The sequence below is a fragment of the Protopterus annectens genome, chromosome 13.part0, assembly GCF_019279795.1.
Source record: "Protopterus annectens isolate FY-2018-M chromosome 13.part0, PAN1.0, whole genome shotgun sequence".
Classification (NCBI taxonomy): Eukaryota; Metazoa; Chordata; order Ceratodontiformes; family Protopteridae; genus Protopterus; species Protopterus annectens.
Window position 1 is genome coordinate 501,546,027 of NC_056747.1, and position 26,675 is coordinate 501,572,701.

A 26,675-nucleotide genomic window follows, 5' to 3' on the forward strand; every position below is an offset into this window, starting at 1 on the left:
GGGTAGGTTTAACTTACTAAGTGTGTTTTGTACCTGGGCTGTGTTTTGGAGGTCTTTAAGGTTTAGGCAAGTAAGTCATTATTTCCTCAGGATACGATGGATTATGCATATTCAGTGGCCTTGATGAGGTGTATTGTGTTGTGTACTGATGGCAAATTTGGTGTCTGAGTTTACTGTGTGTAATGTTTGCCTCTAAAGACATATATGTACATCTTTCACATACTGTGTTATGCTGTTTGAGTAATAGATGATCACCAGACTGCATGAGACAGTTCTTATACTATCTCAGGATACCCATCTCAATCAAGTTGGCTACACAAATTGTGAGGAAATGCTGGTCCATGATTCTGACAGGAATAACTCTAGGAGCAGGGGTGACTATAACGTCTCAGAGTTCAGTTTGTTTAGCATGTTTGGGAGAACATGCTACCAAGTAGTTAAAGTACTTACACACACTGCGCAAAGATTCTTATTCCATTCTCTTTTGCGTTTACCTGAATATAAGTCCATTTATTTGTTAATATGTTGTTTTACTGACTGATTGCGTGACTGACTGCACTGCATTTATATTTAAAATCTGTTACACACTGTAGGAAATACCTTTCAGCTCCAGGGGAATCCAATACCTGTTAGTATGGGAGGACATGATTAACAGACCACTTTGCTTTGCCAAGGATAGTCAGCACCTGTCCCCCCGGGATTTCAGAAATTGGCTAAAACTCTATCCATTCCCTTACAGTCTTCTAAGGCAATGTCAAAATGACAAAACTACCAACAAAGCAAAAATAATACTCAAAGTAACTTTAAGGTGTTATTGCTTGATTCTAGAGGCCTAAACAATAACCTCCACATCCTATAAGCTCTCCTCACTCTGGAGAATGTAGACATCTGTGCTGTTACCAAGATTTGGTTTAAAGCCACAGAAAAGTACTCCAGCAGTGAAAGGCTACAGTGCCTTCCACACATTTAAATGAACAGCAGCACAGACAGGGGCTAAAGATGGATGTGTCTAAATCTACGTTAGCAGCAAATACAGCTCTAGGTTAGTTAAATAGGATGATGCCCTGGAGTTCATCCAAGTCTGAGTCTCCATAAACAAAGTTGCCTCCAATATACCGGCCAGCTACATGTCATCCTCTATGACACATGAAGCTCACACCTCTTACCTAGACCTATTTGAAGCACTCACCATCCAACCAAATATCCTATTCATGGGAGACTAACTATCCATCTATAGAATGGGAAATGTACACTGCCTCTAACTCACAGGCACAGCAATTCCTGGACTACATCAACACAAACACCTTGGACCAGATAGTGCTCTCTGCAACCAGAGGATATAACACATACTGGACCTACTACTTACCAGCATTGGACAGTGTTGAATCCCCCTCCACCCCATGCCACATCCTCACTGGTGAAGTTGGACCACAGAGCTGTCTCTCTCGAAATAAAATTCAATCTAGAAAACTCAACAAGACCAGCAACAGTTAGGAACTATACCAAAGTAAATGAAATCCTATTAAACAATAGTTTGTCAAAATTCACCAGTCCCCCAAATCCCAATACCATGGCTACCTATGCAGAATTTATTTACAGAATCCCTGTACAAACATGTAAATGGCTGCACTGAGGCTGCCATACCTACCAGAGGTAAGCTCAGATCTAACACCAAAAAACAAACCACTGTAGTGGAATCCTTACCTTAACAGGTTATATAACAAAAGAAAATTTCATGACCAAAATCAGAAAGAGCAATTTTACTACAGACAAGAACTCTCTGATTCAACTAAATAAGAAACTCAGAGGTCTAATAAAATCCAGCAAGGTCAATTATGAGGTCAGGATATACTTCTAGACTAAGGACAATCACAAGACCTTTTTCAGCTATGTCAGGAATCTTAAAGTTAATATTCAACAGTGTGCAGAACTGGCGGTAAGTGGCACAACCTTAATTAACCAGGATGATATAGCAAATCTCTTCACTCATAAATTTATCTCCAACTTCACCCCCCCACACTCCCCCTGTGTAATTCCTTCTGGTATATCCTCCCAACTATTGACAGGGAGCATTTCCTGGAAGTGCTTGCTAAGGCCAAAAACACTGCTTCCATGGGCCTTGACAATATCCCCAATTGCCTACTAAATAGCCAAAAATGTGACCTGTCTGGACCACTTGAGACACTCTTTTACTACAGCCTCAAAACTGGTTACATGACAGGTGAATGGAGGAACACAATGGTCATAAGAGCAGATCTTCAATTGACCCTGGGAACTAAAGACCTACCAGTCTGACAGGTCTAATATGCAAAGCCATGGAACAAATTATCATGGAAAGGATCAGCAAGGACATTGGCAACCTACAGACATTGGACCCATCCCAGTCTGGCTTTGTTAAAGGAAGGTCTTGCCTACTTAACCTGATAGACTTCTTTGGCAAGGTCAAGCATGACCATGGATAAAGGGAAAATGGTGCATGCTGACTATCTTGACCTGGCCAATATGTTTGATACAATACCTCACTCAGGTTTTGTTGACAAGCTCTCAGAATTAGGCATAACTCATTGGATTGCCGGCTGGCTTACAAATAGGACCCAAGAAATCAGGATCAGTGAGACCACCTCTAAGTGACCAGTCACCAGTGGAGTACTCCTGAGTTCTGTGTTGGGCCCACTCCTGTTTGGCATCTTCTCAGAAGTCAAGGCTAATGCCAAAGGCCTCTGGCTCACCAAGATAACAGATGAATGTAAACTTGGAGCTATCACAGATTCCCCCATGGCACCAACATTTTACAAGAGGGTCTAACACAAATAAATGACTGTGCAAAAGCCACAGATTAAAACTCAGCGCAAAGAAATGTATTATAATGAACTTTGGGAAAGCATCCACCTGAGCTAATTACTTAATCAATAAAACACCCCTAAGAGTTGACCCAGTAGTTAGGGATCTGGGCACATATGTAGACATTGATCTGGAATTCAACCAACATGTAGCCAAGATAGTAAGAAAATCATTTTATGTTGCCCAACTCATAAGGAAGAGTATGGCATCCAGATCCAAGGAAGTAAAAGTACCACTATACTCAGCACTTATCAGACTCATCAATGTGAATAATGCTCCTTTTGGCATGTGGGTCTATATTACTTTATCAAAGGTTCATTTCCGTGAACCTTCATTCATTGAACCATATACAGCAAATATTCACTTCCGCGAATGTTCAGTTCAAAGAATGACATTCCCAGGGAAAGTAACAAGTTGCTAAGCAAAAGAAAATTGCCAGTTTCCCCATTGTAGTGTGATCTTATTGTTAATATACATAGTTAGGGGGGTATGTTGGGATGTACAGCCACCCACTGGAGTGGAAGCAGGACTATTCGACCCCGGACGGTTCGACCCCATTGCAATTGTATACACTTTCATGTTTAAATTTACATTGATTGTCTATAGGAGTAACTACTGGACAGTTCGACCCCAGACTATTTGACTCCAGACTATTTGACCCCAATTATATAAAAAAAAGTTTTTAAAGTTTTATAAATGCATCCTCACTGCAGTGTGATCTCGGCATTGGAATATATATTTAGTGGGGGTGTGGGGAGGGTGCAGCTCCCCACAATAGAAATTTCGATTACCTGTATTCTCGCTCATATGAGCCATCCGGGGTTGAACAGTCCGGGGTTGAAACATCCCATACCCCTGGTGTGAGTTTGAAATACTGTGCTTTGTTTGACAGTCCGAATGCTGGGAAACTCATTACTTTCCCTGGGAAAGTTGTTGTTATTTGTCTTTTGGCTTTTCCTGGTAAGGGGTTGCCACAGCAGAACTCCAGTCCGCTAATGATTGGCAGTAGATTTTTACAAAATGCCGAGGTGCCAGCTCGATGCTCAGCCTTCAACGAAGGCACGCCCATTTAGCACGCATGTTTTTCCAATGCTACCCAACTGCCTGGAGGACATGCAGACTCCACACAGAAGGCACTCCCAAGCCCAGCTGAGAATCGAATGGGAGAACCTCTTGCTGTGAGGTAACAACGCTACTGCCATACCACTGCGCAATGCTACTTTCCCTGGGAAAGTAATTAGTTGAATTGAACATTTGCGGAAGTGAACATTCGCTGTATATCATTCGATGAACAAAGGTTCGCAGGAATGAACCTTCTATAAACTGATATAGACCCTTGACGTGTACCTAGCCAGGCAATTGCAACAGATGGAACACCCTCAAAGGTTCTTCATCAAGAGAATCGAAAGTATGAATACTCTGTCCTACACAGATCGTCGTAAGGTCCTGACTCTGTACTCCATCTGCTACAGATTATTCAAAGGCGATCTATGCCTAGCATTTAAGGTGTCCTCAGATCCAGTTCTGATGAATCTCTTGCACATCTGGAAGACAACCACCAGAAACATTAGATCCAAGGACTTGAACTTTGCAATATAAACAGAACCAGCTAGGGGGGACAAATATCTGTCTCAAAGGATCCTGCACTATGGAATAAGCCCCCATCTGCATGAAAAAAAGTTAATTCCTGACCCTGTTCAAAAGAAACTTTGATCATTGGCTGGGAAATCGCAAATTCACCCACACCTGGCCCCCGCTTCTCTGATGGACAGAGGTCAACAGTAAGTAAATTAATCCCTGACTAGCATACCTCCCCCCCCACACACACACACACACACACACACATAACCCTTAGCTAAATCCTTACTAACATACCCCACCATATAGTCATCCAAGGAACTCTAGGACAATACTGGTTTGGGTTGTATGGTTAGGCATGTAAAGATGCTGGTGGTCATTAGCCTAGTATGAAACTTCGAGCTTCAAACTGTGCTAACAATTACATCATCAGAATTTTAGGTCACATGGCAAGGAATCTTCAAGTAAGTGCACAGCTGTTCACCCTATACCAAATACAAGCAAAACGTAGCTCCACTGAAGTTAGCAGAGTAAAACCTATGCATTTTAGAATCAGAACGCTTATTTTACATGATGGGAGCATAATTACAGCAAAACCAAATAGTTAAACAGATGTTGCACATAATCTTTAAGGCCTGTTAGGGAAAACTGTAAGTGATCTGTGGAAACCTTTGTATTTGGTTAGGCGTACCTCTCAAATTTTATGATTTATGCAGAGTGCTATGATGTCTCTCCTCAGAGGTAGCCTTGATCCTCCAAGGTTTAATGATTTTCTTCAAAATTATGTCTGTTTTAAAGCTACATAGATTATCAAATAACTTAAAGCATGTGTAAAAATTCATAAACTCTAAATATATAGTGTTTATAGTATGAAGAGCTTCTACTCAAAGAAAAAAGAAGTTATGTACCTACCATAAAGTTCCATGTTAGTTGTCCTTCATCTCGTCTTCCTTCTTGCTGGATGGGTTTGGAGCCGATCCTCGGCTCTGACTCCGCCACTTACTATAGCTCAAGAGCTCTTTACTGGCTTGAGGCTACCCCTTATCCCAGAATGCCCAGCGCCAGCTACCCAGATCTCATTTGAGATAGCTCACACTAGACATAATTATAGAAGATAATCCATTAATAAACCTGGATATACAGTTAATTGCCATGGTTTGGTTGAGAAGCAACTAATAACAAAACAAATTAGCCAGTGAAACCATTGAGAAACTCCTCTAAATCCTAGAGGAAGGGGGAAGGAGGGAGGAACACAAGAAGGAAGGTGAGATGAAGGACAACTAACATGGAACATTATGGTAGGTACATAACTTCTTTATGTTAAGTTGTCCAATCTTGTCTTCATTCTTGCTGGATGGGACAGCATCCCTAGCACCTTAATCCTGGGTGGTTCATTGGAACAGACTCTTCAGAACCGTGGAACCAAAAGAAGCTCTGCCCCGGGAGACCACATCTACTTTGTAATGAGAAATGAATGCATTAGGATCTGCCCAAGTAGCTGCTGCACAAATTGAATCTATGGACAATCTAGATTGAAATGCTACCAAAGTAGCTACTGACCTGGTTGAATGAACTTTGGGTTTTGTTGGAAGATCTTTTTGTCGCAAGTGGTAGGAATGGACTATGGTGTCTGATAACCATTTTGACAATGTTACTTTAGAAACTGGAAGGCCTTCTTTGTTGTTAGCAAATGAAAGGAACAACTGACCTGATTTTCTCATTTCTTTAGTTCTATGGAGATAGAAACGCAGTTGTCTATGCACATCCAGTTGGTGCAATCTGTATTCTACCTTGTTGGAATGATTAGGGAAAAAGACAGGGAGTTCAATGGATTGATTCAAATTATGGTCTGAACAAACTTTAGGTAGAAAAGATGGGTAAGTTCTCAGGGAAACCCTGTCTTTGTGAAAAACTAGGTATGGAGGATGAACACACAGTGCATGAAGTTCTGAAACATGTCTGGCAAAAGTAATAGCAACTAAGAAAAGAGTTTTCCAAGAGAGAAATTTCAAGGAACATGATGCTGCTGGTTCAAAGGGTGGCAGTATCAAGGAGGCAAGAACCAAACTGAGATCCCAAGGTGGAAGTGTCTCTTTCACTGGGGGTCTAAGTAGAGCTGTACCTCTCATGAAGGCCTTACAGAGTTTGTGAGACATTATGCTGGAGTTAGAAACTCTGACATGAAAATTAGAAATGGCAGCCAGTTGTACTCTGATGGTAGCAGCCGCTGCACCAGAATGAAACAGTTCTACTAGGAAGTCCAAAATCTCATGTACAGGAGGTGCAAAAGGATCTAAATTCCTGGATTCTGTCCAGGAAGAGAATCTTTTCCATTTTCTAGCATAGAATTTCCATGTATTTGTCTTATGAGAGGAAACAATAATATCACGTACTGCTGGGGAAATATGGGGGAGCCTGGCTAGGATTGGAAGTGGAGTAACCAAGCTGTGAGCTTGAGATATTGGAGGGATTGGTATAGCCCACCTGATCGATGAATCAAGAGGTCCAGTACTGGGTCCAGAATCCAAGGCCGGGCTAGAAGGTGGGGGTGAAGAAACGGAAACCAAATCTGTCAAGACTAAAAGGGGACAATGAGGATCATTTTGCAACTCAACGATTTTGCTTTCTGAATGACTTTAGGAATTATGGGGAAAGGGGGAAATGCATAAAGGAGTCCCTGAGGCCAATCATGGACTAGAGCATCCATGAGTGTCTGACGTGGTGGAGGAACAAGGGAGAAGTAGCTGCTGCATTTGTTGTTGAGGAGAGAGGCAAAGAGATCACAGCAAGGCTGGCCCCATTTGCGGAAAATAAGATCCACAATTTCCTGTTTCAGAGACCACTTGTGAGGCATGAGGATAGCCCTGCTGAGCCTGTCCGCTGTTACGCTGGATGTCCCAGGGATATGCATTGCTACCAGAAAATGGTGGGAGGAAATCGCCCATTGCCACAGTCTGAGGGCCTCTCAGCACAAGGAGTAAGACCTGGTTCCACCTTGTTTGTGATGTACCAAACCACTGACATATTGTCCATCTGTATTGCAATAGTCCCGGCAGGGAGAGAGTCTTGAAGAGTTTACAACACTAGGAGCACCACTCTCATCTCCAGGACGTTGATGTGCAAGTGGTACTCGTAAGGTTGCCAAGTGCCTTGGACTGTCTTCCCTAGATAATGCCCCCCCACCCTATCAGGAAAGTGTCCGTGGTCACTGTGGTGACTGAATGGGGTTCCATGAAAGGTCTGCCCTGAGAAACTAGTGGGGAGACCATCCACCAGGAAAGGTGTTTTTTGCAAGATTCCGTAATTAGCATCATGTGAGACATGGGTAATTCCTGGAAGGACCATTGTGTGAAAAGAAGCCACTGAAGGATTCTCAAGTGAAAGCGTGCTAAGGGGACTAGAAGAATGGCTGCTGCCATGGACCCTAGAACTTGAAGAACATATTTGACTTAAATTCTTTTGCTCCTCAGAAGTAACACCTGTTTTTGAATAATGGAAACGCTTTCCTGAGGCAATTTTGCAATCATTTTTCTTATGTTTAGCTCTGCTCCTATGTATGTAATAGATTGACAGAGCAACAAGGCAGATTTTTTGAAGTTTATTGTGATGCCTAGTTGAGCACAGAATGTGATGGTGTAATCGCATGCCTCTATAACTTGTTACCTGGTGGTAGCAGTGAGGAGCCAGTTGTTGAGATAAGGAAACACCTGGAATCCTTGATGTCTCAGGTGAGCCATGACTACTGCCATGCATTTGGTGCACACCCTGGGGGCTGTGGTGAGACCAAAGGGCAGAGCTCTGAATTGGTAATGACTGGCCCCTAGCCATCTAAAAATCTCCTGGACCGTCTGTCCATTTTTATATGATAGTACGCATCATGAAGATCTATGGAGCACATCCAATTGTCCTGACCCAGAAAATGGAGAATGGACTGCAGTGTTACCATTCGGAACTTTTCTTTTTGTACAGATTTGTTTAACCTGCTGAGATGCAGAATTGGTCTCCAGTCCGCTGTCTTTTTGGGCAATAAAAAGAATCTTGAGTAAGTTTTGGATCCTACTTGATCTGCGGGGACTTCCAGAATGGCTCTTTTTTCTAGCAGTCTTGAAACTTCTGTTGCTGCCTGATCCCTTAGATTGGGTGGAACATCTGGGATGGATATTTGTGAAACAAAAGGGGGTTGATGAAAGGGAATCTTGTAACCTCCGGATATAATGGCTAGTACCCATTTGTCTTTTGTAATATTTTGCCAGGTGGTTGGGTACAATGAAAGACTTCCCCTGACTGCCTCCAGAGTTGAGCAGTCAGGCATCCATTCAGGGATGTTATTAGGGTTTGGAAGAGAACGTATTTCTGTGGGATCTTGTAGGGTATCTCCAAGCTCTTTTAGGAGTTCCCCCTACAGCCTAGTAAAATGGGAAAGATAATTCAGGGACGTAAGGGAGAAGGTCACTGATGAAAACATTTGCTTCCCATATCTGTCCATCATATGAGAGTCTTTATTCGGTGGATGGACAGATGAGGTTTCAGCTAACTCTCTCTTTGTGGCTGCTGCTACAACCATGGCATCAAATGGAACGCCCTTATTTAAGAATTGTTTGTTTTGGGGCACTGTGATGAATTTATTGGGTCTCCTCGGGACAGGTTCCATGGAATCTGGAGCTGACCAAGTCTTTTGAGATACTACAGATCAAAAGGCGGAGACACCCAGGAGGTGAAAGGTCAGGAACCAAATACGTCCAGGTATACAGACTTGCCCTCAGAGGGAGCTAGGGATGACCAGCTACACCTCTGCCTGAGAATATCAAGGATGTTCGAAAAGGAAACATCTTCAGAGGGAGACCTTGTGGACCCCTCCAATTCATCCAGGTCTGTAGCTAAGGTGACAGACTCAGGGGAGTCTTGGTGCTTCCTCTTGCACTTTTTCTTCTGGAAAGCTTGCTCAGAATGCTCTGGGGTGGTTTTGGAAGAAGAGGGTTCACCCAAAGGGCTGTCCTGGGGCATAGGTTCCCTACGCTTTGGGGCTGGAGCAGGAGCAGAGGTTGTCCCAAGCACCGATAGGGATGGAGCCAATGGAAGCAATAGTGGAGCTGTCTGTGGGGACAGCACTCTCTGCATGACCTCTAAGAAATCACAGTCTCGACACAAGGAGGTCTCCAGTTCTGAAGAGACAGAAATACTACCCTGCACTGAAGGCAACGGCTCCGAGGCCAATGAGGGAGCTGAGCTAAACTGAGACGACGCTCTGAGAGGGAGAGCGGGGTCGGACAAGGGTCTGATGCCACTTCCCCCCTCGGAGCTGACGAGAGAGCTTCGGTGCCCAGATACCTCGATGGGAGGAAGAATCGAGGTAATCAGAGCCAACGTTGGAGCCGATGAGGATGTCAGTGGAGCAGAAGGAACCACTATGGACTCCGGCTCTGAACTAACCATAGTTGGAGGAGGAATCAAAATCGAAGCAGATGGAGCCAAAGCCTGTTGAGGTGGGTTCGAAAGCATTTTAACAAGGGCCTATGACTTAAGCAACCTACTGACCACTCCCTCCACATCCTGATCCGAAAACCTCAAGGATCGAGAGAAGTAGGAAGATGAGCAATGACTGGACTTGCTTTGAAGTAATGGTGATTGTGGCACCGAGCGAATCAGCTCCAAAGAAGGAGACCTGTCTCTTTTGTGGCTCCGCAACGGTACCGAAGTAACAGTTGAAGCTGACGGAGGGGTAGTCTTGTCAGTGCCAACCGGCACCAACACACTTGGTTTGTCAAGCTCACAGGTCGGTTCTGAACATGGAGCCGATGGCTTGACTGGTTTCAAAGTTATCACTGGCTGAGATGCTTTAGCCAGAGAATCCTGTTTTAATAATCCACGGAGGATTAGCTTGTTTTTCCACTCCTGCAGGACCCTTGGACTAAAGGCATGACAAATATCACAAGAGTCCTGCAGGTGCAGAGCCCCCAAGCAGTAAACACAACTAGTGTGCCCATCTGTCAGAGACATCTTCTGGCAGCATGAGTCACACTTTTTTAAAACCAGAGGTTTTAACTTCCCTAGACATTTTAGTAAAAGTCAAACTACAATAGAAAAACTAAAAATTAATAAAGACCTTAAAGGAGAGCCTCTAACTTAAATGGCTGTCCTTAAGGGGGGGAGAACTCTCCAAGTTAAATGAGTTCAGGGAATAACAGAAGGCCTAGCGACTAAGGGGCAATGGCCAACACAGCACAAAATTAAAGCACAAGGACGAGATAAGGGGGTTTACAGTAAAAGAAACTTACAAACTACTACCAAAGAAGAATTTTATCAAATTTTAAGCACAATATTTGAGTTTAAAAGAGACAAAAAGTATACTAAGCCTGAGCCAGTATTGATTGCAACCTCACAGCTAAAGCGGTAAACGAGATCTGGGTAGCTGACGCTGGGCATCCTGGGATAAGGGGTAGCCTCGAGCCAGTAAAGAGATCTCGAGCTATAGTAAGTGGCTGAGTCAGAGCCGAGGATCGGATCTGAACCCATCCAGCAAGAACAAAGGCGAGATTGGAAAACTTAACGTTAAAGTGCTCCTTTTTCTGACTTTCTTCTATGATTTTTAAAGGCTACTGCTATGATTTTTACTACTTAGAGATTCAGTATGTGGTCAGTTGACTTGTTCAAAGTCTGTGGTATGCAAGAGAAAATTGTGTGAAACAGCTTTTGGTCTTTTAGAAAACATGCTTATTTAAATTGCTCACAATGTTTTCCTGCTAGACAATTATTCATGGAAATATTAGAGGCTTAAGTCTGAGTTCACTAAACATAAGTAACTCAAAGACAAAGAACAGTTATATGTGCAATAAGACATAATGCATTAGGCTTAGTAGTTGTAAAAGCAAAGAAAGAATAAAATTGCATACCTCTACCCAGAATTGAAAAGCAGCACAGATAAGTATAATTTGTTTTGTAATTCATAGCTCTTTGCCCACTATTTCTTACAAAATCATGTTATGAAATACACATTGTTTTACAAAATTCAAGATATGTATATGCAGTGCAGTATACACACCACACACACACACACACACATATATATATATATATATATATATATATATATATATATATGTGTGTGTGTGTGTGTGACAGAGTGAGATGTAGACATTACCTCAACTAAAACAGTATGTATGAAAGCTCCAGAGGGAATTCCTTGTCCACAAGGTGCAGCATACGGAGAAATGGCATCACTCCATTTGACAAACTGATGGGTATCACTGTCAATGTAATAGTCCCAAATCTGCAATGTAAGAAAAATGTAGTCATTTTATGTGTCACACATGAATTAAATATTTACATTATTATTTTCTGCACTGACAGGTCCTGACAAGTTTTAGTAGACTAATGGCTATTACAGTTATACTTAACAGCCTTCTAGAAGTATGCATGGCAAAATCTGTATTTTAGTAGCTACCTGACTTTTAAGTACAAAATGTAAAATCACCTTTTAGCTTACAGTATTACAGACAAATCTTGATTAGTGTACATCTCTGTGCTATAAATACAGGAAGCACTCAAGCTGAGTCTGAGGTCCCTTTAAACAAAGGCTAAGAAAGCAATTGAGTATGCCATTGTTATTGGAGTGTATGCACATTAATTTGGATAAGTGAATGCTGTCACTACTCTCAAGAAAGACTGACTTAAGTGAAATTATTTCACTTGCGAAAAATATTCTTCGGTGGGCATCAGAGAGAGAGAGAGAGAGAGCTTCACTGCTACTGTATTTAATTATTGTAAGTAGCCACTATTTTTGCGTGGGATGATAAATAAGAAATGAAATGACCTCCCACCACAGCATGGATAATACAGTCTGGCTTAAATCCTGTTAGGTGACAGATATGCACAGCACTCCAGCCTTTGCCAATTTCATGCTACAGTAGTCAATGTTTTTCCCCACCTCTAAAAACAGAAAATGTAGTCAGCCGTACCAGCTTAACTGTAATTCAGGAAAAAGGGCACCCAAAAACAGCTATTAAATTTTTACTCAGCAATGCTTTAATATAATCACAATCTTACAGATAATGCTAAAGTTGTCAAGTTTTCATTCTCAGTTACAACAGAGCTGCATTTAAAGCAGAACACAAATGAGGGGAGTTAGCACAAAAGCCTGAATTAAATCGTCATATATCTCAAAGATATAGTACTGCAATTTCAACCGTTTATTCCTAGCAGAAAAAGTAGTAAAAACAGATCAATTAATAAATCCTAAAGGATTATTGTTTCAGCATTGCAAAACGAACTTTTATAAAAATTGTTTCTTGTATGGAAGCCCATGAGATGTTGCCTTCAATAATGAAAAAGAATGAGGGGTGGCTACACATCCTCTTACAATAAAAGTGATACCAGTAAGGATGTGTGTGAAAGGTTGCCTCTGTTAGGGACAGCAGCCTAAGTCATACACTGCTAAAGAAATTTGTCACATGTGCTGTCAGATGGCCTTGAAGGTTTTATATTTCATAGCCATTAGAACTTTCTAAAAGAGATGGGAGAAGAATTAATTCATTGACTAATTTTGTTAACTGCATGAAATGGCATTTTGTCCACTACTAGGCAGCCTCTGAATAAACTATCCAGACACTCAAGAAAATATGTATTTCTTGGTTGTGTGCCCTTCCCAGCTAATTATATTGGCATTTAATGATGTAGACACACTGCAGAGTTGTCATATCCCACATGCTTTACTTCTCCTCAAAGGGCAAATAAATTTGATTGTAATCTCTACGTGCTGCCATGCTGCCCAAATCCTCCCAGGACTTGATCTTTTGAATCTAGCACGCCAAGCAGACTGTTGGAATGTTATAACATGCCAGTTAACTCTCAATGCAGATTCTGCAGGCTCTAATTATATTATGGTCATGTACCATCAGTCTGATGTTAATAATAAAGCTAAAACAAGTTTGTCACTGTGCAGACAGAATGTGGAGTAAGGGCATTACGAAACAAGTAAACACACACACACACATATATATATATATATATATATATATATATATATATATATGTATAGGTTCATAGGTGTGTACTAGGCTAATGGCCCTGGAGCCTTTACAAGCCTATCCCATAGGATTTCACTGGCATCGTGCCACCCGACCTTAGTTCCCAGTGTCTCTGTTGAGTAGAGGTGGGGTGAATTTTCTATTTCCCATCCATTCATCAAAATTTCTCCTGAAGAGGGCCAGTGAGGTTATTAGTAATAAAAGCATTCAGCAACATACACATATTGACATAGACTTTACATAAACATAATCATACAAACCTAAGAATACCCCAACCAAAATGTCTGTTATTGCTTCATTTAACCTTCGGCTTGTTTATTCTTTCCTTCCAATATTCTAAATCACATTCCCTGTCACAAATACGAGCATCACAACAAGGGCCCACTTTTATAAGCACAACTACAAATTCCTCACCCTTTAACCAAGTCGTCCTATTACAGAGCAGGTAACATACCTCTCACATTGTGTACACTCCCATTATCAAAGAAAACTGAAACAACCTCTCCCCTTCTGACCCCAATATTTTCCCTGTTCCTGTATTAATACAACTGACAGCTCCCTCTCTATTTCTAACTCTCCTGGTTCCTTTAGCACACCCCCTACCACTTGATACCACATACTCTGTCAGACCATTCCTTCTTCCCAGTTCCTGACTTACCTTCATCCCACATCTTATATTATTCTACTGCATATCATCCCCTTTCTCTCCTTTTACAATACTTCACATTACCCATTCACCCAGCCTGTCTAACTGCAGTTCAACTCCATCCCTTCTATACTCCCAATGAACTCCTGGTCTACAACCCAAAGATGTTAAACAGCCACGAATCATCCAACCCTAAGCCCTTCTGTAACCTCCTCACACTCTGACATAACCAACATATATGAAGATTGTTAGTCTACAACTTAAAACATTGCAAACAGACTTCTCCCACCACCCTTCAGCAATGCGGGTGCCTGGTATCATCTGTGCAACAACTGAAACTGCATATCATATAACTGTATAATTTTTAGCACTTATTCCAAAAACATTATTTCCCCAGAGGCACCCTCAAAATGACTGTCTCCCTCTTTGCTTCTTTCCACCCCCTCTAGAGACAGACCTAGTCTCCAGTTTTTAATCTAAAATCACCCTTCTTATATATCTGCTATTCCCCGTTTCTTTCAATCTCTTCACTATGCTAGGTATGACACAGTAAAACAACTATCCCCCTTTCTTAAATGGAATATTACCTTAAGATGTGTGAAGTCTAAAAATGCATTGTATTTTCTTGATCTGAAGATCCCCTAAATACCACAATTTCTTACCTTCACATTTCTTTATCTCACAAAGCCGTGTATATCTCCCATCTTAAGAGATTACTCGCTTGCTTCCTTTCAACATAAACCTGGCAAAAAAACTTGTCAACAAAAACAAGAGAGCTTTTTTTTCCTCTAACCAAAGTAGCCTACACAAAAATCCACAAAAATATGGACCACCATCAACAGCCTACTCCACCCAAGTAACCCCACTACTCTCAATCCCTTTCGAAACAACACTGCTTCTGAAACTGCCTCCATCTTTAACAACTGTTTCATAGAAAGTATTTAAAACCTCACACTTAATACACTCAACACCTCCACTACCGCATAACAAAACTCTTCCCAATGTTTTTTCTTTCCAACTAGCCCGTTACTACAATTAAATGTTTCCTTAACAAAATTAAACCCTGCTCTCCCCAGCAGACAAACTACCCCCTCATTTTCTAAATATAGCTGCACAATCCATCAGCTACCCTATCTCAATTCTTATTAATGGTTCCATCTCAGAAGCCCTGGTCCCTGACATTTGGAAATCCTTCTACGCTATCCCTCTTCACAAAGGTGGCACCTCTACAGATCCCTCTAACTTTAGACCAATTGCTATCCTGTCCCCCTATCCAAAATCTTGAAAAAGTGCACCCATGTTCATCTACTCAAAATAACTTCTCAATAATAGTCTCCTCACTCCTACCCAACACAGCTTTAGGCCCCAACATAGCACTTCTACTCTATTACTGTCATTTACCCAAATAATAGCTGAAGCCCATGACAATAACCTCCTCATCTCCAATCTTTTCCTTGATCTTTCAAAGGCCTCTGATACTGTCTCTCATTCTAAACTTCTAACTAAACTCTCAGACCATCTCTCTACTTCCTCCATTAAAAAAAAAAACAGCTATCAACCACTGCACAGTCATTAATATCTGTATATATTTATATGTGTGTGTGTGTGTATACATGTTTTCATTTATTTTTATTTGTTTACTGGGAAGTCTGACTGGGAAACACGAGGGAGAAAAGCTCCAATAAAAAAATCAAGTAAGAAAAACACAACAAAATTAAGAGTAGAGCAATGTTTCAAAATTCAAAGGCAACAATGTAGCAAAATTAGTCTTAATGTGTAAATTATTGAAGAAATACAGAAATGAAAAATGAAAACATTATTGTGAGTATTCATTTGTTAACAGTACAAAAATGTATGGATACACACACACACATATCTATATCTATATATCTATATCTATCATATCTATCTATCTATGGTTCCTCTGTATTTGACCAAATGTATGTTTGTTCAACAAATGCAGGGGGTGTGATTTTACGTCAATGGTGAAGATGGCTGAACATTGGGCATGTCAAAGGTACGGATGGCCAAATGGTGGATATGTCAAACGTATGGAATATCGATACAGGTGAGTGGGGTTGGGGAGGCAAGAACGTGTGTTTGTGTGTGGGGGTGTATGCATGTGAGTTAGGGTTGGAGTGGGTGAAGGATGGGAGTTTTGTGTTTCTGTGTGAGTTTGTGTATTTTATGGTAAGGGTTAGGTTAGTGGATAGATGTAGTGTTGTTTATGTGTGTTTGTGAATGCTTGTGTGTCTGAGTCTGTCTTATGTAGTGACATTGTTACGCAAAGTTTTAAGGACCTTAAGGTGAAGGGTTAGGGTCGGGGGAAGGGGAAATGTTAGGGATAGGGTTAACACCCATTACTAAGGGAGTGCAAGGGGGATGAACCAAAGAATGATCCAGATTCCTATGGGAGGTCAAAATAGAAACATTTTTCCACATGCTTCTGTAAATCTTTCTGTAAGATAGTATTCGGGATGAAGTAAGAATGTGGATTACTTGTGAGGAAAGCCTGGACTAACTAGCCAACATTAGAAGTGAAGAAACCAAATGGCTAACCTGACGGCTTGAATGCCCAAGGGATGCATCCTGGGCAGGTGACAGAGAAGATCTGGATTGGGATCCAGCACCCATAGTGGGTCTATCAGATGAGGCCAGAGGAAGGGAAACCACAGCTGTAGAGGCCAGAAAGGGGAGATGAGGAAAACTGTGACCTTCCTTTCTGAGGCTTTCATTAAGGAATTTGGGCTAAGAAGGTAAGAGGAAAGACATACATGAGCCCATGGGGCCAGATGAGGGTCATAGCATCCCTAGGTGACTCCCACTCCTGGGGGAACAGGGCAAAGCACCTGGTGCAGTTCATGTTGAGAGGGTAAACAAAATGCAGCAAGGTCAAGCCAGGTGACAAAAAATCTGCTCTGCCACTGTCAGACTGAGGGTCCGCTCATGAGGTAGGATAGGCCTGCTAGAACCCTGGATTTTCCTAGGGTGTGTGTTGCTACCAGAAAACAATCAGAATCTATCACCCATTCCCAAGCTCTTACCACATCTTGACATCATAGGTAGTATTTCCACCTGTTTGGTGATGCACCAGACTACTAACATTTTGTCTGTCTGAATTGATATCACCCTTAGATGGAAGGAGCCCTGAAGGGCCTGCAACACTAAAATGACTGTCCTAATCTCCAGAATGTTGGCTATGAAGACTGGCCTTGGAGAAAGACCAAGTGCCTTGGACAGTCCTTCCCATATAGTGGCTCCTAAGCTGGGAGGCATCCATGGTCAGCATGGCCTTGGAAGTAGGAAGGACAATGGGGCAACCTTAGAAGAGCTTCTGGGACTCCAGCCACTGGTGTATATGTGTTCTGTAAATATTTGTTTGTGGTAGCTCATGGTTTAATGTCTGATAGACCACTGTACTGCAAATGTCCACTGAAGAACTCTCATGTGATAGTTAGAAAGAGGGACTAGTGTAATGGAAGCGACCATCAATCTTAAGAGGAACAATATTAGTCTCACTGGTGGGTTCTGGCAAGAAAGAACTTCTAATGCTTGTCTGTGGAGGGTGGCCAACCTGTTCTGTGGAAATCTTAAAATCTGGAATTTTATATCTAGGTGGGTAGCCTATAAATTCTATAATCTGAACAAGAAGAAACTTAAACTTGTTCAAGTTCACTGTAAAACCAAGATGACTTCAAAGGTAGGAACAAGGAGAACCTGGCACAGATGAGAAGATTCCTGGTAGAGGCAGAGATGAGTCAGTCATCCAGATACTAGAACACCTGGGACCCTTGCAGTCTGACTTGAGTTTCAATCACCATCATACACTTGGTGAACACCTGGGGGGGGGGGGTCTGTGATGAGACTAAATAGCAGGGTCTTGAATTCAAAATGACTGGCTCCCAAATGGAAATTGAGAAACATGCTGGATCATCTGTCCATCATTATGTGGTAGTACACATCCTGAAGTTCTATTGAACACATAGTCATCCTTTCTCAACAGCAGGAGAATGGATGAACTGTGGGATCATTGGGAACTTCATTTGTCTGGCATATTGGTTGAGACGGCTGAGGCCCAAAATTGGCATGAGGTCCCCATTTTTTTTTGGCATCAAAGAGAAATTTGAGTGCGTCCTGGATCTGTGTTCATCTGGTGGGACCTCCTAAATGACTAGCACCAAGGCTTGGAAAGGAAGGTTGGCTACTAAAACTTTGGAGTCAACCCTCCCCCCACATCCAACGTCAACACCTCAGATCTGAGATCCTTCTAAATCAGAGTCACTCAAAGATGGTCAGATTAGAGAAAGAGTCAGAGTAGAAGGCAATCAAGACTTCAGATCTTATGCATACAAAACCTGGTAGCACTTGGATCCATAGTCCCTGAACTTAGAGAATAGATCATGGTAGCAGCAACAATGATATGAGGGGAAGGACATACAGCTGAATTTTTGTCCTGAAGCACTTCATCATCTGATCCATGTCTGCTTTAGAAAGGCTTCTGGTAGACAGTACTAACCATACTGAAGATGCTGTGGAAGGGGGTCTGCAGGACCCATGAAATGACCTCTCTTGTAGAAAAGGCGAGTGTAGCCTCAAGGAAATGGCCTAGTAGTGGAGAACTTTTGGAATCAACTACTATTGCTCTAAGACTGGGGTCAGATCTGAGAACTTAGGAATTTCTGGAGCTGGAGCTGAAGAACCATAAGACAAAGAAGAGTGGTCTGGGGAGCAGTTTCTGTAATACTTGAGTTCCTCCCTCAGTCTATCACCACTTTTCTCCCCCTTATGGCTGTTAGAAGGCTTCTTGACAGAGAGGGAAGCTTCAGATGTAGAAGACTGAGCCTGGGATGAATCTCCCACAGAGGCAGGGGATAGTCCTTTCAGAACAAGTTTATTTCTGCATTCATTGACAGCCCTGGTACTAAAAGCAGTACATATGGAGCACTGCTTGTCCAAGTGGACAGCTCCAAGACAACAGGTACAGTTTGTGTGTGAGACTGAATTTGCAATCTTGTGGCCACAGACCACTCATTTTTTGAAAGTTGATGGTTTATCAGCCACCCTGGAAAAAGCAAACATTGCCAAAAATCAGACAATACTATCCAGTGTTTAAATAACAACAATATCCACAATTCTAAGACACTACTAAGTTATGGAAAGGACAACACTAACCAAGAAACACATTAAAGTAAAGGATTGTTTTTAATAGAAACACTATATAATTAAATAACTGTCTAAGTGACCAGCTGAAAGGATGCCACAGGCATGATACAAGTAAAAACTATGCTAAAGAAAGTTTTTTTTTTTTTTTTGCAATGGAAAGTAAAGGTGAAATTTTAGATAAAGAGAAAGAAAGAAATTCTATAAGGATATCAAAAATTGCTGAGAAATATCTAATTGATCAACACCAAAGCTTGACTGATGGAGGTAAACGTTCAAAGTAAAGAAGCAGCAAATGAGATCTGAAGTAACTGCAGGTGCAGGAAGGGAATTATGGGTAAGGGAAGGAGCCTGAACTTTGTATCCAAACTCTAGAGTGGAAAAAGTTAACTCCAAGGTTGAATCCAAAGATCCATCCATTGAGAAATGGATGGAAGAGACAACATCAGATCTTAAAGTAACTTCTCACTTCTAGCAGTTAAACCCCTCCCAAAAACAGCTTGGCACCTCCACTGCATAAAGATGTTGATCTAAAATTAGCTAGGTCTTTGGGATCTCCGTTCCTTTAAATAATACAAGCAAAATATATTCCCTTATTAATTCTGACAAACTTCCTTTATTCACAGTTCATTAAAAATGTCCATCAACAGCACACTAATCTCTTGTCCTGCTAACTTATAAAGGTAAACTGGAAAGCCATCAGAGCCACCCACTTTCCCACTGCTAATTGCATCTAACAGTTGTCAATACTTCCCATACCCCTATCATCTTGGATGCAGTTTTTCAGAATGATTGCTCTTTTTCACTTGTGTTTCAGCCTGGTAGTTGCTTTGTGTGTGAGACTGCAATACAGCATGGTATGGGAATTTTTCCTTACCCCACATTTTTGTGATCTCAGAGTTGGTATATATGATTAGCAGGGGATGCAGAAAGTTTTTATTATGTTTAATCACTTTAGATCACCCTTTTTCTATTTTGATCTTTGATGACAGATTCATCACCTTATACAAATGCCATTCATCCTCATTTGACAGTTATACACTTCCCTATTCTCTAAACAGATTACCACCTAACTCAGCTCCCTTCTTTAAATTATTGTAAAACTCATTTGGATGAGATCTGACACTAGGTAGGGCACAGTGCATTAAGACAGGGCAAAGTTCAAGAGGCAAAGACTACTGGAAAACAGTTGACTTGCAGGGAGGAATAAAATAGGATCCTCTCTTATCCCCCACATTTTTCATCAACTATACAGACTGCTTCTTTTTATACCCCTCATATTCACCTCAATTATCCATTTTTTCTAATTCTGTATTTACTTTCTTCTCTTCTAACAACTTCAAATATTTATACTGTCTAATTCTATCCAAAACTAATCCCCCCTTTCAACCCAACTCCACTTGTAACCGCCCTTTCCATGTGACTCAGTCTAACTAAGCAGCTTCTCTATCTCCAACTCTTTGAATTGCCTCAATCCCACTTGACCATAAACTCTCTTTCACTCCTCTCCCATTCTCTGTATGATGACCCACCACTGGACTAGTAATCAAGGAGCCTCAATCCTCACCACTGGAAATGGTGGGTGGATGTTCACTGAAAGAATGACAAGTACACACACAGTATTTCCAGATGCAGTTCTCTGCATCAAGTGCAATTTCTCCTAAAAGCACACAGAGAACACAGCCAGTCTAGGGCTGGTTTCTGCCTCATTCTCCAGATCTCCTGTAAGACTCTCTGCTGGTACAGCTATAGAGTTGAGATCTTAGCTGAGTGACCAAGCAAAGACCTCAACACCTCCAGCACCTTCTCTGTCCAGCCAGTGCTTTGTGTCCCTGCTCAAGTAGCTGACACACATGCTCTTGGAGATTTTATTTACACACACAAACACACACACACACACACACACACACACACACCTAGGAAAGGCTGGCATAGGTTTACTAGCTATGCCCCCTTCTGCCCAGACTATAAGTTAGTTACAACTGCCACCAGTCACTCCTTATCAGCTACTTTAGGGTCCTTAACAAAGGGTGTTCAATTTTACTGTGCAATATTAATACTAATATAAATGGTAGTTTGACCAAGAGCAAGGCTATTAGGAGTGGCCCACACAGTGTCACCAAATAAATACGTAAGTACTCTCAAAATTTAAATATCTCTACACAGATCAGCCACAATGAAAGGTTTAAATATATTTAATAATGAATAATAAAAGAACAAGGCACTACTAAGTATATATTCACACTGACATCAGAGTTCAAAACTACAGGAATTACTTAAAACAAAACTGCAGTACAGGCTCACACATATAAAGAAAAACATCTAAAGTAAGCTTTACTATATTCCTGACTTTATCTAAGAGAGTTATACTGTTTCCTAGAAACTTACTTCATTAGAGCAAGGCAAATGTGCTGAGTGGATCTTATCAGATCAAAGACATAATACAGAATGCTCTGTCTCACTAAGAGACTTTGCAAATATCACTGCTGGGATATCTTGCAGGATGACATCACATCTTGTCATCTGACTTTTAGTTCCCAAACCAAAACCCTCATTGCTAGAAGCTGGCAGCATTTCACACCTACCTATAAAAACATACAGACAAGGGCTTTTCCTCAGATCTTCAGCAGATGCTGGAAGTCATAAAACAATTGTATTCCTTCATGCTTCAAAAGTAGCAATAACTGCACTCCAAGGACAATACAGAATGTTTCCTAGCACAAACTCCATGTCTCTAGCTCCACTGAAAGCTTGAGGGGTAGCCTCTTTATTTCATTCTATAAAGTAATTTAATTTCAGATATTTTTCTAAAGATTACTAAACTGAGGTTACCCTCCTGTATCCCATTTTCCACTGTTAAATTATATACATTTAAACAGTTACAATAGTGCATGTAAATTTCTGTTTTTTTTCCAGTAGGGCATGCTGTGGATACATTCTAAACACAGCACTTTTACAAATACCTTCTCAACACAAACATCTGTACACAGCACTTTGATATACACATGACATACATCTCTAATACATTTGTAACACAAGCATCTTGTATAAATCATTTCGATGTTCATCAATGACATAATTATTTACAAAATTTCAGCTAGCTGTGCTGGCAGTATCTCCTTTTGTCACACTCTGCACTATTTGCTTCAACCAATGAATGCATCTTGCCTCCCTGTCTTTACCCAGATTTTACCTCCCCCTGCTTTTTATCAAAATCCTCTTCTTTCACCCCAGTTTTGTGCAACTCATCCCATATTTTAATACTCTCTTTTCTATAGCATCATCACCAATCCAAGCCTTCTTCCTCTATCAACAAATATACCATTTTACTAACGAACCTTGATATCATGCTTTTCTGTATAAAGGGATTATCAATTCTCCCTGCACTTCATGGGGCCAACTGAATCTTCTACTTCCCCAACCACACCACTGGAGATAGACCAGGCCGGTTGTTGGGTGCATCTGCCAAGATCACCTTATACTCTCCCCACTCATCACAATGAGAACTGCCATCAGCCATGCCCCAACCCCACCAGCAGCACATATCCTGCTTCACTCCATCAAAACACAACTGAACTATACCTCAGCATTACCTCAATTTCCTTGGGCACCCAACTTGATAAAATACTGCCATCCACCCTGGCTCTTGGAAAGCAAATGTTCTTCCTTAATTATACCAACAGTTAAATCCACAACCTTTAACTGTGTTTTTCAAGAGCTCAAGCAGTCTGCTTAACTTACTGCTCCCACCAGCCTTATAATAGTCTGTTTTCCTAAAATCATTTGCCAATGTAACACACATTTATAAATATCACAATATAGAAGTGGAGACTCATCACTCTCCCACCCACCTCACTAAAACCCATCAGCATCCACCAGACTTATTCTCCTTTACAGGCCACTAGTAGGTTAATGAGTGCAGATGTGACACACAGAATTTAAGGTAACATGGCAGCTGCAACAGCAGCCACTCTTACAGCACTGTACAAACCGCACCTTTAAGAAAGCAGTGATAAATAAGGCTGTGGGAAATTCTACACCTTAGCCACAGAGTACAACACTGAATCTGCCTCTTTTAACTCAAAATCTTTAAAAATAAACATGCACATACATATACAATTTTCAAATTCTATAAGAAAATACATACAAGTAAGCAATTACAGTTTTCATATTTACCCACTCATCTTACCAGTATAAACAGAATATTCTAAACATAAACCAATACTTGTCAAACATATTGAATTAGGCATTGATTGTAACCAGCCCTGATGTTTATAAATGAGACTGTAACCTATAACATTTGCTGACATACAAACCTATATACCAAAATAACATTGTACATATTAACAACCCTTTCTCTCAACTAAATACACAATAAGCAGACAAGAGTAAAAATGCATTTAATGCAGAGATACTCACAATCAATATACTGCCCTCATGTATCTGCAAGCATGTGATAAGCTTATAACTGCTCACCCACACTGAAATTGAAAACCATCATGAAGTTACTGAAAATATAGGTTCATACGTTCATAGGATGTTACTAGGCTATTCACCAGAGGATCTTTACAAGCCTAGCTGTTAAATCCCAGTATAATACTAGATGAGAGATATCGTCTATGCCCAAGGTTTATATAGCAGGGACTACGCATGTCCAGGAGAGAAGCTGGGGCAATCCCTGGCAGAAATTTGCAGTTTCCCATCCAGTCATCCAGGTTGTGCTTAAACAGGGTCATAGAGGTGCTCTGCTTGATATGGATTGGAAGCCTATTCCAGAAGAATGGCAACCATTGAGAGATGTGTCTGTCTCTCCAGCAGGTCCTGTTTATGTCACAGGCTAGAATGAGGTCCCTAGAATGGGTGACTCTAGTCCCATTTGACTTATGGGTGTGCAGCATTTCCATTACATTTGGGTCAGAGACAGTCCTGTAAACCAGACATAAGTCACCTCTAAGTAGTCTATATGCTGCTGATTACAGTGACAGTGACTTCAATCTGTCTGTATAAGACATGTACATGAGATCCTGAATTTTCTTAGTTAGAAATCTCTGAGTTCTCTCAAGTTGCTGCAGGTGTCTGGTACATTACATACCAAAGGGAGATTTATATTCAATAATAGGCCTGATGAGGGATGAGTACAAGGGAGCTATAACCTCTTTTGCTCTTGAGGTGATGCCTTTGCTAATCATGTGAGTGACGTATAATACTTTCCTCACCACAGTACACACATGGTGATCAAAGTTGAAGTCACAGTCAACTTGTGTTCCCAGCTCTCCCACTACTGAATTTGTACTTAGGGTATTGCTGTTTATTTTATAACAGCAGGGACATTGTTTTTACTGAAGGAAATGATGATGCATTTTTTAACATTTAATTTAAGACCATGCCTTTGGCACCAATCATTGATCTGAGTAAGCCGCATTTTTAAGTATGATGACATCACTAAGAGATTCAATGATGGCACATAATTTGCAATAATCCACAAACTTGGTTAGCTACAGAAGAACTGTATGCCAAACAACAGGGGTCCCAGCACTGACCCTTGTGGCACCCCCACTGGTGACAGGTCTGCTGGTAGAGGTAAGGTCTCCCACTTTGAGTGTTGTCGATCTGTGAGCCAGTTTGCCACCCACCTAACAACATAGGGGTTGAAATTCAACTGGGTTAGTTTGTCGATGATGCCCAGATTTGGGATAGTGTTGAAGGCCTTGGCCAAGTCAAGACAGGCTATGTGCATGGCTTTCCCCTCATCTATGGCTCTGGTCACATTCTTGAAGAAGTCCACCAGGTTTAGCAGGCATGACCTGTCCTTGACAAAAAATGAACTGGGACAGATTCAGGGTTTGGAGGTCACCTATATCCTTATTTATGAAAGTCCATGATGATTCATTCCATTGCCTTACAAATGTGGCTGGTTAAATTTATGGGTCTATAGTTACCCGGGTCGGTTGCCAAGACACCCTTGTGCAGGGGGATAACAGTCATTTTCACTTTAGTGGGGACAAAGACAGTACTCAGGATGTGGTTGAACAGAGTGCCTAATGGAGTAGCTAGCTCTTGTTTTAGAACATTAAGAATGAAGCCCGGAATGTCATCTGGTCCCATGAAGGCAGTGTTCTTAGCCCTGTAGACAGCATTGATGACTTCCTCTTTGGAGATGCAAGGAGGAAGAGATGATGAAGACATGGCTTGTGGTATGCTGGGGGGGGGTGAAATTTTTGTCAAACCTGTCTGCTAGTAGGTTTGTAATTTCTGCAGGGTCAGTGTGTGTGATGCCATCCACAATTAGTTCAGCACACATCCGAGTCCTATCTTTTAGGTTGTGAACGTAGCTGAAGAAAGCCTTATGGTTACGGTTGGCTATGATTGCTAAATTTTTCTCATAGTTGCTCTTTGAAGATTTTAAGAGTTTTATTATTTGATTGTTTAGGCTGAAGAGGATGCTCTTCCAGTTCTGGGATCTCACTTTTGTATCTTTAGACAGCATCTTCTTTCGCTTATAATTTATTAATGCTAAACGTCCACCAGGATGGTTTGTTTTTTCTTGAGGATCTTGTTTTAGTTATATCTGACACGGGTGTGTTTCTACATTTGTGTAGTTGTTTATACAGGGCATCAGTCTATACCTTAGTATAGCTGTCAATGCCATTTGTGGAAACTGGAGCTTGTAAGTCGATTATAGCTTCCTTTAGGAGAGTACAGTTAGCTTTGGTGAAGTTTTTTTAGCCTGATGTCTCCTTTGGGGAGTTCTGGTGAAATGACTAATTTGTGGTCAGATTTAATTAGTGTGGGCCCTACATTTGAGTCATTGCATTGGTCACTCATATTGGTGAGGACCAGGTCTAGAATATTGGAGCCCCTTGTGCACTATTTGTTCCAGGGCATTTGAGTTAACAAAGTCCAGGAACTTTTGTGTGGATTTGGCCTCATACAAGTTTCCCATATAGTGGAAGGATAGTTGAAGTCACCCATGACTATGATGTTAGGTTGCATCTTAATTGTCCCATGTAGGTCTAAATAAGTTGTGTGGGCATCTTGGTTCATGGAGGGGAACCTATAACTGAGAATGACCTGAAGGGGGGTCTTACCCACGCTAATATGGACTTGGAATAGCTCCATGGAGTTTTCTTGACTAACCAGTCTAGACGTGTAATTATCTTTAATGAAGATAGATATTCCATCTCCTTTGGTTCTCATAACTTCAATTTGCAGTCTGAATGTTGGGAAGCCATTGTAGCCTTGCAAGGCCAGGGTACATTGAAATGGCCTTGAGCCAGCTTTCTGTGACTGCACAAACATCAACATCTTCCATAGAGAGGAGTGCTTCCAGAGAGTGGAGTTTCTGATTTAAACTCCTAGCATTTAGTAGCATGACCCTTACTTTCTGTGTGTTTGATATTTTCACGTTGGACATTTTATTGTTGTGA

At 41.2% G+C, this 26,675-nt stretch overlaps 1 protein-coding gene across 1 annotated transcript in view; it reads right to left on the reverse strand.

Moving 5' to 3' along the window:
• LOC122787923 (dynein beta chain, flagellar outer arm-like) overlaps window positions 1-26,675 on the reverse strand; it is a 5,188,001-nt gene that overhangs the window by 2,478,575 nt on the left and 2,682,751 nt on the right. The window contains exon 56 of the mRNA XM_044054850.1: window positions 11,558-11,686. Coding sequence (XP_043910785.1) covers window positions 11,558-11,686 — 129 coding nt within the window. The remainder of the gene's footprint in view (window positions 1-11,557; window positions 11,687-26,675) is intronic.